At 35.2% G+C, this 11,432-nt stretch overlaps 1 protein-coding gene across 1 annotated transcript; it reads right to left on the bottom strand.

Moving 5' to 3' along the window:
* Positions 1-2: 2 nt before the first annotated feature.
* On the bottom strand, positions 3-8,609 carry LOC143890609 (uncharacterized). The gene is made up of 5 exons (XM_077395317.1): positions 8,343-8,609; positions 7,943-8,168; positions 7,563-7,870; positions 184-765; positions 3-14 (listed from the first exon to the last, which is right to left on the bottom strand). Exons 1-5 carry the CDS (start codon positions 8,607-8,609, stop codon positions 3-5), a joined length of 1,395 nt encoding a protein of 464 aa, XP_077251432.1.
* Positions 8,610-11,432: the final 2,823 nt, after the last annotated feature.

The raw sequence follows: 11,432 nt of genomic DNA, 5'->3' as shown, positions 1-11,432 counted from the left end.
GATTAACATATCATCTACATACAGACAAACAATAACACCACTATCCCCACTAAATTTGCTGTATACACACTTATCTGATTCATTTATTATGAATCCATTTGATAGCATCACACTATCAAACTTCTCATGCCATTGTTCTGGGGCTTGTTTCAAACCATATAGAGATTTTATAAGTTTACACACCTTTTGCTCTTGGCCTTGGATTACAAAGCCTTCAGGTTGATCCATATAGATATCCTCATCTAATTCACCATTCAAAAATACAGTTTTGACATCCATTTGATAGATGTTCAGGTTATAGATTGCAGCTATGGCAATTAAAATTCTTATTGTAGTTATTCTGGTTACAGGTGAATAGGTGTCAAAGAAGTCCATTCCTTCTTTTTGCTTGAACCCTTTAGCTACTAATCTAGCTTTATATTTATCTATAGTTCCATCAGTTTTTAATTTCTTCCTAAAGATCCACTTGCAACCAATAGATTTGCAACCAGGAGGCAGATCTGTCAAGATCCATGTCCCATTACTCAAAATGGAGTCTATTTCACTCCTGACAGCTTCTTTCCAGAATGAAGAATCTGGAAGGTACATTGCCTCTTTATATGTCTTTGGATCTCCTCCTAGAAGATAGGCAATGAACTCTGGACCAAAGTTTTTATCTACTCTTGCCCTTTTACTTCTTCTAGGCTCTACTGATTCTTCAGACACTAGATGGTCTTTATCTATAGATTCAAAGGGTCTTTCAATTGTGTTCTCACTTAGACTAGTCTTATAAGGAATAAGGTTTCAAAGAATTCAGCATCTCTGGATTCTATTATGGTGTTAGGTTGCATGTCAACATGATCTGACCTATAAATCAAGAACCTATATGCACTATTATTTTGTGCATATCCAATGAATGCACAATCAACAGTCTTATGACCTAACTTAGTACTCTTAAGATCTGGAATCCTAACTTTAGCTAAGCACCCCTACACTTTAAGGTATTTAAAATGTGATTTTCTATTCTTTCATAACTCGTAAGGAGTTTTGTCAAAATCTTTAAAAGATATCTTGTTCAGAATATAATAAGTAGAGAGAAGAGCCTCTCCCCATAAATTTTGAGGTAATCCTGAACTTCCTAACATAGAATTTACCATGTTCATTAGAGTTATGTTTTTACGTTCAACAACTCAATTTTGCTGTGGAGAGTATGGTGCAGTAACTTGATGTATTATGCCTTGGTTTTCACAAAATTCACTAAAAGCATTAGAAGTGTATTCACCACCTCTATTAGATCTTAAAATTTTGATCTTCTTTTCTAACTGATTTTCTACTTCAGTTTTATATGTAATGAATTTATCAAAAGATTCATCTTTATTTCTAATAAGATAAACAGTACAATATCTAGAGAAATCATCTATAAATGCAATAAAATACATTTTACCTCCTCTAGTTAAAACATTGTTTAAGTCACATACTGTAGACACCCCATTTTGATCGTACCCTAAACCTCACTTGTTTGAGCAAGACCCCATCAAATCAATGCTTTAAAATCCTAAATTTCGTCCCAATGTAGGTCAGGGTACCGGCTAGGTCCCCATAAAATTTCGTCAAAATCCGAGCGCGTTTGCCTAGCAAACGAGCCGAGATAGTATCGCGGTGCAAAGCCAGAAAAGGGGGGTGAATTTATCCTGAGCAGTGCAGATCGTGATCCGAATGGGACACGATCCGTTCGTGCGCTCATCATTTTTCTCGCGCAAACCGCGTGCTCATCAAACAATGGTGTTGTTATCAATTTCCTCTTTTCCTATAAATATGTGTTTAACCCTCACTTAAGAAAAAAAATCTGGGTTTTCCTTAATCAATTTAGAGAGAGAAAGAGAGAAACCTAGTGAGAGAAACTAGATCTCGATCTTGAAACCCTAACCTTTTTGCTTTTCTTCTCCGTCCGTCTTCTCCGGCAAGATTCTGATCATACTTCGGCAAGTTTCGATGATGTGTCTTTTTTATTTTCTCTGCAAATCTGCTATTTCCTCTTTTGTTCTTCATTCCAAACCCTAACTCATCTAAAATCTTAGATCCATATCATCTTTTCTTTAAAATCATAGATTAGTTTCTACAGAGTTTGAATTTGTAGAATCTAAACTCAGATTTGTTCATTTAAAGTTCAAATTCGCAGAAAAAAGTTCAGATCTGAGCATTATATGCTAAAATTTGATCACCTGTTCCTCGTTGGAAGATCTACGTTTTGCTTATGGTTTCACAACTGATTGTGTGCCTAAAATAATTTCTATCATTCTTTACTAAAATTTGAGTCAAGAAACTTAGTTAAGAGAAAGAAGAAAGCAGTTCAGAGACTTAAAGCAGTTGAAGCTTCAGAAATTTACCTAAGGAAGGAATTGAAGCTAATAAGAGGTAGGTCCTTTCATCGTTCTCATTATTATTATTTTTTCGGTCATGTGACCTGTGATGCTTTTCTAAATGTATGAATCCCTGATTTTTACAAGTTTAATGATTTTTTTTACTGGATAATTTGTATCGGTAAATGCATGTGGAAATTGTACATTGATAAGATATATTAATTAATCCATTAATTAATCTGAAGATTATAGTTGATTTCTTGTGTTCTGTATCTTAGATTTTCTTCAGAATGATATGATTTTACAAATACATGTTTTTCAAAAGTCTTGTGGTTTGTTCTGAAATCTTTTTTCTGTTTTCTCTCTCTCTTAGAATAGTCTATGGAAGAGGTTATGTACAAATTTGGAATTTTAATAACAGGTTATAGGTTTTGTATTTTTTTTTAAAATAAAATAAAATAAAGACGTACGTGATAATCAATAGATTCTGATTAATCTAAGAAATGTAAAGGAAGAGGTTTGATTATGTGAAAAGTATATTTTCATAGAGTTTTAATTGTGAGCTGAAAGAGATATATTGGTTTTCCTTAGTTATATGGTTTTGAGAATGAGGAATGATGATATATTTATCTTGTCTATGTAAGATTTGGATGTGTCTACATCATTTTCTTCATTATGTGAGTTCTAAAAATTCGTTCTATATATATAATTTTTTATTTTTTATATAGCCTTGTCCTAACTCAGCCTCTGTTTTGGAAATTAACATGATCATATTTCGAAGATTATTTTTGATAGGTATGTAACAATTTCTATGAAAAATTATACTAATGCTGAAACGCATGTATAATTGACCCATCTTTATCACTTTTGTCTTTGTTTCATGGACCTATTTGACATTATGAGGACATAATTTTATTTTATTTTTGTGAAGAAAAGGAGATATAAAAAAAAGGGGGCATTGATTCTTATTTGGTTCCTCATTCTAATAGTGATAACTCGTGAAAAGGAATCTATTTCAATTATGCGATTGTGTAATATGTATAATAGAAGTTCTGTTATCTTCATACTACAGCTCAAGTAAAATTCTGTTTGTTAGTTTTGGTGACTAAGACCATAGTATTTGTTGGTTCTATTTAGATCAACTATTCACACTCTTTAAGCTGATCATGTAGTCATGATTATGTGTGGTTTAGGTTCATTTTTTGTCTTATTCACCATGTGCTTTAGTAGGTATACGAATAGAGATGAATTTGAAATGATGGTCATATAAGAATTCAGGATGTTACTTTAAATTTTTAGAGATGAATGCTGTATACTTTTCATAAGGAGTGCTGTAAGGTGAAATCATATTGGTATACATAGGAGCATTACTACATGACAGACCTTTATCATGGAGGCCATGAATTGTAGTTCTACATATTTTCCTTTTGATTAAGTAATTAATAAACCATCAAATAATATAGTCTTTACTTGAAAATGATCAGATAACTTTTCTTGCTAATGTGATTAATAAAAATAATGTTTGACACTACTTATATTTTCAATTTTGTTCGTCCAAGTGATATTTTGTTGGTCCTACTTTAGGACTACTCACACCCTAACTTATTTATATTATTTCAATTGTTTGGTCGTACTTGGAATTTAGATTAGCGACAAGACAAGATGAGTTTGGGTGATGCCCATATCAACATTTTATCGTGAATATGCAGGGGAATTTTTATTTATTTATTTATTTTTGTTTCAATTTATGTTTGCTTAAGGGAGTATTAATTAGATGGAATTTGTTTGATCATACTTTAGTAAGTGTTGCCATGTATTGTATGATATTTACTGATTCCAATTACCATATCACTTGTACATCATAAAATTAAAGGGGGGGGGGGGGGTTACATCCACATATCATGCTTGAACCCTTATCCTTGCATCCATTTTCATAATTTTCCCTGTACGTGTCCTAAACCTTTACACTAACAAGCCCCATTTTCTTTTCTCTCATACATTGAACCCTCATATCGAATGAGTTTAAAAGATAAAGCTAGTCATTTCATAAATTTAATCAGTCTATGGCAAACTTTAGTTAGTACTTTATCGGAATTTTGAGGATAAAAATGATCAGCAGTCATCATTGGTAAATAATTTTTTTTTATGTTTGTTTGGGCTACAACCTGGATGCACAGAATATGATTTCATAAAACTTGTGATTATTTTCAAGATATATTGAGCAAAAGAAATCGAGAATTGGAGGTAATGGCTTGTTGTATATAATACTTTAACTGGTTTGGCTATTTCATTTTGGAGTAATATATGTATTGCCATGAATTATACTGTAGTGCTGATATATTGATTAAAAATACAAACAGGGTAAAGTGAAGTTTCAGTTATGTGTTTTTGAATATATATATATATATATATATATATATATATATATATATATATATATATATATATATATATATATATTTAGGGCTAGGAATGAGCTAAATAGAATATGATTGGATGCTTGGCTAAATTTTTTTTGGTCAGTCATAACTCATGATTGAATTTCGAATAATAAAACCATGAAGTAGATAGTAATCTCAGTTTATGATTTGGCCTATCATCATTGGAACCTGGTTGTATATTTTGTATGTTTCCTCTAAATCTTTGGAATTCGGATTTTTCGTCATGTACAAGTAGGCATAAGTTTTTGTGATTTTATATATGGAAGTACGGCACACATATTCTATCATAGAAATTTAGTGTTAAGAATTATGATTTATGGTTCTCTGTTTACAAATATAAATCAGGAGTATTGATTATGTAAATGACTTTTTTTTTTTAATAGATGGTGTAGTTTTTTTAGGGAACTCATGGTTATATATATATATATATATATATATATATATATATATATATAATCATTAAAAAATGACTTATTATGAGTGATATTATGGTTAACATATGAATGGTTTATCGATTGTTCTCACATACGCAATTGAAGTGACACTTGATGTTTATATACTGTTCAACTCTAAATTCCTTGAGGCTGATTTAACATTGATTTCGCCTAATTGCACATTTATGTGTAATCATATTGATTAGGAAATTATTTGTCTAGTGTGCTATGACTCTAGAGTTTTCTTGTTTATTAGAATTCATCCCAAGCTCATCTTTCAGGAGACGAGCACAGTCCTTATAGCATTCCTCTTTTTATTAGGTAGACTTTCTTAGTCTTTTAGACATCCTTTGATATTGGTCCTCTAACATTGCAAGGGCAATAAAAGAGTTATCTAAAGCCCTATGAGGAGACAAGTTATGTCTCGTGCAGAAATGTCTTACCCTATTAGGAGACATGCTTTGTCTCATAGAAAGTCACACCATTTTAGAGAGACATGCTTTGTCTCGTAGAAAAGCTTACCCTCAGGGAGACAGGCTATGTCTCATGCAAAGAAAGTTATATCCTTTAGAGACAAGCTTTGTCTCATTAGTAAGTCCATCCTTAGGAGACTTGCCATGTTTCGTTAGCACCTCTCTTAGAGTCACCAGTTTGAGAGTCAGTCCTTTAGCATAGGAGTCTGTCCTATCATCATAGGGGTTCGGATTCTATCCAGCCTCTCATCAAGTCATTTTATTCAATCTTGCAAGGTATATGATGCTGTCCAACCCTTGCAGAGACGTGATTTTGTCGTTTTCCCCCCCCAAAGCATAGGATGCTGTCCAGCCTTTGCGGGATATCAGGAGTCTATCCTACCCTTATGATGATATGATTCTGTTCTCTTGTGTCAAAAATTCAAAAACACTTGAAAAATATCTAAAAAATCCAAAAATCTCAAAAGTCTTGAGTCTTATAGTAGTTAGGAAATTCTGTTTCCGAACTACGTTGGCTTGATCCCTTCCCATAGGGTACGTAGTGCAGCTTGGGATCCACATCCCAAGTCCAGCCAAACCTTTCAAAATAAACATTTTAAATCTTCCAAAAATACAAAAATTCTTCAAAACCTTTTAAAAAAAGATCTTCCCCTAGAGTTATGAGTCTGTCTTAGCTGTTTTGGGTGTTTTAGAGTTAGGAGGCTGTCTTGATTTGTATTGATATGATGTGTCCTGTCGTGTGAGTGTCCCTAGAGTTAGGAGGCCTCGAGTCGATTGCTTAGACATTTAGTCTAACCGATGGCTAGACTATGAAGCATATAGTCAGCCCATGATTTTTATTAGGTTGCACAGCCTAGATACACATAGGATGTAGGGCCCACTTGCATTAGCTTAAGGCTAACCAACTTGCATTAGTTAGGGCATATAGAGTCCTAAAAATTACAATCAACATGAATTTAAGCAATTGTACAAAAAAGCTTTAAAAATCAATCGAGTCTAGTGAATCGAGTCTAGGATAGCGGTTCTAGATGGTTAGGCATCGTAGTTAGAATAGGTCATCGAACTACGTTGACTCCGATTCTTCCCGAGGCCGGGATACGTAGAGCAGCTGGGATGGACGGCCATCTTGGTCCGAGTCAAGTCCTCCATTAGAGTTTTATGATTCATCTTGTCCAGTCATGTATAGAGTTGATTTGTGTTGTGTGTTTTGCTGTGTTTTCTTACTTTCATGCATGTGTTTGCACACAAGAACTTAGATACCAATTAGGTATGACACTCATAACCTAGCTATTCTTAGGTGACACTACTTTCATTTATTTTGTGTGTGCTTATTAATCATATCCGAGACATGCATGATTAGATAGACGTCTTCTCGGAGATATTCGTTCCCATTTCATATGACTTTCGCCCAAAACTCTTCAAAATCAATAATAAATGGCATAAGAGATCAGGTGCTTGCACTTGGGCTGACGAGGTGCTCTTCGGACATTCCAAATTCGTAACCAGGCACGAACCTTCTTTTTATATCTCTGGTTATCCGTTGCAACAGAGCATAGTATAGGATCCTGGGCCCACTTCCTTGGATGGCGACTCTTCTTTGTTTAAGGTACGACTTGAATCTGGGCTAGTTCCCGAATCGAGAGGTATCTCACCTTTGTATCGCCACTCATGCTGTGAGAGGCACTTTTTTCGAGAGTTCCTTGGTAGAGCTCTCCATTCACGTGGATGATCCTGCGACTTAGCGTGGGGCCCGTCCCCCGTCTCTCTCGGATCGGGGTCCACACATACATCACTGTGAATTAAATTTAATAGTTCCGTTTTTCTTTCTTCTACTTTGTGAAAAGGCTTCTTCGAGTACTTTAATTGCACACATACTTCACATTTCTCTACTACTTGATCACTTTTATGAATTAAACCTATGGTCATCATTTTCTTTAAAGATGCATAGTTAACATGACCTAGTCTACCATGCCATAAACAGGAAGAATCAGTAATATAAGCAGAAGAAGATGAAGCTTTATTCATAATGTTCTCAGTTACATTCAGTTTGAATAAGCCCTCACTAGAGTAACCATTTCCCACAAATTCATCACTTTTAGTGATTACAAATTTATCAGCCTCAAAAATCAGTTTAAAACCTTTCTTGATCAGAAGTGACCCAGACACCAGATTATTTCTTATATCTGGTACATGAAGGACATCACAGAGCTTCAGAACTTTTCCAGATGTAAGCTTCAACAGCACTGTTTATTTACCCGTCACAACAGATGAGGACGAGTTTCCCATGAAAAACTGCTCTCCATCCCCTACAAGCTCGTAGGAAGAAAATACACTTCTGTCACTACATATGTGTCTAGTGGCACCAGTGTCCACCCACCAGTCCTTCACGTTACTAACCAGGTTCACTTCAGATACTACGGCCGACAGATATTGATCTTCAGCCACATTAGCCTGAGGCGCATTGTTTCCTTGAGGGTTTTTCTTCTTATCATTTTTCCGACAGTTTTTAGCATAGTGACCTGCTTTCCCACACACAAAGCAGTTATCCTTCTTTTTCTTGAAATCCTTATTATTTTTCTTGAAATGATATTTTCCTGATCCAGATGCAGGTTTAGAAGAAGTTTTCTTTCCAGACGAAGATTCAGTGAGATTTGCCTTAGAGTAAAACTCATAGGCTTTAGATTTCTGTTTTCTGAAACGATTTTCATCTTCAGTTCTAAGATAAACAAACAAGTCTTGAAGAGAAAAATCATTTCTGTCATGCAATAATGTGTCTTGAAATTTCTCCCATGAAGGTGGTAGTTTTTCAATAATTGCACCAATTTGTATCTGTTCTTCTATTTTGATTCCTCTAGCAAGAATGTCAGAAACAATCAACTGGATCTCATTCACTTGATCCATAATGGATTTTCCATCTACCATCTGATATCGGAAATATTTTACAATTAGATGTTTCTTAGAACCCGCTGCTTCGACTAGGTATTTCTTTTCTAGAGTTTCCCACAACACTTTTGCAGACTCAATTCTAAAAAATACATCAAACAATTGATTACTGAGACAACTCAGTATATGACCTTTACACAGATAGTTATCTCTTTTTCTTTTCTCAGTGAGATGAGTTCTAGCAGGTTCTCCCTCATCAAGTAATGAGTTAGGATCATTCAAGATATAGTCTAGGTTTAGAAAAGTCAGAAAGAATCGCATTTTTCCTGTCATCTACCGAAATCCGATTCGTCAAATTTCTCGGGTCTTTCGGTTTGGGAAGCCATGATGATTGATTTCCAATAATCGAAATCCCAAAAATTACAGATCACAGATTGAAGATTTGCCTTAAGATTGTTAGAAAAGTGATGTGCAAATCTGTAATTTAGGATTCGAGAATACCTTATAACAAATTAACCTCACAACTTGAAGATAGAGATCAATAATACTATTTTCTGCAATAATAATCTGTAAAGGAAAAAAGAAATCGTTAGATCACTTATCGAGTTGAGGCATGAAGAATCTTCGCTGTCCTTAAGGCAAATCTCGCCCCCACTATGACGAATCAACAGTGCAGATGGGCGTCTCGGCGTATGCCTCCAGGATACAACAACTCTCGCTCAAGGGGTGGGCACTCATGCAGCCCGGATGCCTAAGAACTCGCTTATATTTGCCAAAAGCCTTGAGCAGAAAACCAAAGAGAAAAACAAGTAAAAGAAAGAGCAGAAGAAGAATCCGTCAAGGATATCTTTCTGTTTTCTCTAAACCGATTTATATAGAAAGGTAATCGACACGTTAAGGTGAAACGTCGCACTCTTTTAGTGCGTGAGAGACGTTTTCCAAACGGTCACTAAACCACGATTAAGGAATCTCAAACGGTAAAAAAAGAGTTAAAACAAAAATAAATAAATTCTTGACCGTTAAAAGGAAAAATAAATAAAAAAGAAAAGCCTTAGGTCCACGCGCACGGCCGGCCGCGCGGTAAGATCAAAAGCCCGCCGGACCCAAGTGGGCGATCCGTGCGCGTAGGATCCCCATGACCTCTTGCTTATTCACAAGGTTAAGAGAGTGAAAGTATATATATGATCACTACCATCCTCTCACACTTCCCATCTAGGACTAAAGTTTTCTCATGACTTTAGTCTTTTTGGAGGGAAGCCCAAAAGCATACATATAAAGACTAAAAACACTCTATTGTAAGTTTGAATTAGAGAAAGACTTTTTTCACATAAAAAGTCAACAGGATATGTCATGGAAAAATCTTATGTATAAGGTTTGATGTATTCCTCCACCAAAACAACCCACTTTCAAAAGTTAACTTGCTAAGAGAGCTAGTGGCAACCTTCCAAAGAGACTAGCTTCGACCAAAAAGCAAAGCTTTGTGTTGTGTGTGTGTGCGCGCCCCGGGGGTAATTGTGAGAGATGGGCCGGAGATGGAGAGACTTGAAAGGGTGGAAAGAGAGCATGAAAAGCTCCTAAAATCGGATTCTAAATAGGTATTTTCTTTTCACTAGTTTTTAAGGGGTTTTTTAATGCTCTGTACTTCTGAGGTAGCCTTCTCAATTCTCTCACTATCTATCCCTTTCACGGCGGCCAACACTTGGTCTAAATAAAAGAGAGGGGAAACATGCCCATGTGGTAACCTCGTTTGAAACGTGGCCTCTAATTGAACCATCATAGAAAAAAATATGAAAAATCCCATTCAAAATGACAATCTTTGCTCTTCAATTTGCAAGATTCTTGTGCCTATTTTCTTAGCCGTCCAATTTAATGGTCAGGATCGTTCAATGCAGAAGGTTTTTTGTGAAACAAAATAAATGGCTCAGATAACTGTAGAAGTGGTCCCCACATGTAATTTACCAACTGTGCTATAATAGTAATTTCTGTTCAATTCCACTCATGAGTTAAGCATGCTACCAAAATATTTCAAATTCCCTACTAAAATAGATGTCAGACCCCACACCCACCAACAGAAAAAAAAATCAGCAGACTTTCTAATCCATCATACATTCTAAACTTGTTTTTTTCCTCATTTGTCTTCTTTCCAAGGAAATTTTTTATAGGAATTTTTTTAAGGAACATTTTTATTGGAATTTTTTTTCACAAAAATGTTTTCAAAATAAAAGATCTCTCATATTTTCAATAAAAAATTGTAGGACGATGATAAATCCGCACCCCCTGTAGGATAATTCGCACCCTTTAAACGTGAATTATGTGGCGGACTTTAAAGCTTTTTGACATTTTAATGGGTACGAATTTATCATCGCCCAAATAGTAAACCTATTATACCTTGGATTTTTTTGTATAAAATATTATTTTCCATGGAATTTTTTAACACTCATGCATAGTATGCTTGGGGCTCTCCACTTTGCATCTCATGTTTTGACGAGGTGGGCCATGATAACCATTTTTACCTCATGTTTTGATGGCATAGGCCCACCATTTTACACCTCGTATTTTGATCGGGTGGGCCACCATCTCCAGCCATACTAGAGGATGGGGCCTACCATTTTACACCTCATTTTTATGGGAAGGGGCGAAGGGCGCTCTATTTTCACACCTCATGCTTTGACAGGAGGGCCCCACCATCTCTGTCTATACCCATGCAGAGGGTGAGGCCCACTATTTTATATCATTTCCCATTTAAAAAAAAGAAAAAAGGAAAAAAAAAGGAAAGACAATTAGTATCCGCACTCTAATATTTTGATAACAGCACTACTCTCATAGCCTTACCCTTCCCTGATTGGATATCGACACCTTTCC

Source organism: Tasmannia lanceolata, unplaced genomic scaffold (assembly GCF_043159265.1).
Source record: "Tasmannia lanceolata isolate RefF3 unplaced genomic scaffold, GAP_Taslan_0.1 ptg000013l, whole genome shotgun sequence".
In the NCBI taxonomy this organism is placed as follows: Eukaryota; Viridiplantae; Streptophyta; class Magnoliopsida; order Canellales; family Winteraceae; genus Tasmannia; species Tasmannia lanceolata.
Note: the sequence above shows the minus strand (reverse complement) of the source record. Positions and strands in the feature narration are given on the sequence as shown.

Coding starts and splice junctions, on each gene's coding strand:
- LOC143890609 (XM_077395317.1), bottom strand. CDS start 8,609: ATGGTAGATGGAAAATCCATTATGGATCAAGTGAATGAGATCCAGTTG. Junction 8,169..8,342: donor CCTATGAGTTTTACTCTAAG/GCAAATCTCACT, acceptor AATGATAAGAAG/AAAAACCCTCAAGGAAACAA. Junction 766..7,562: donor AAGTAGTAGAGAAATGTGAA/GTATGTGTGCAA, acceptor ATTCCTTATAAG/ACTAGTCTAAGTGAGAACAC.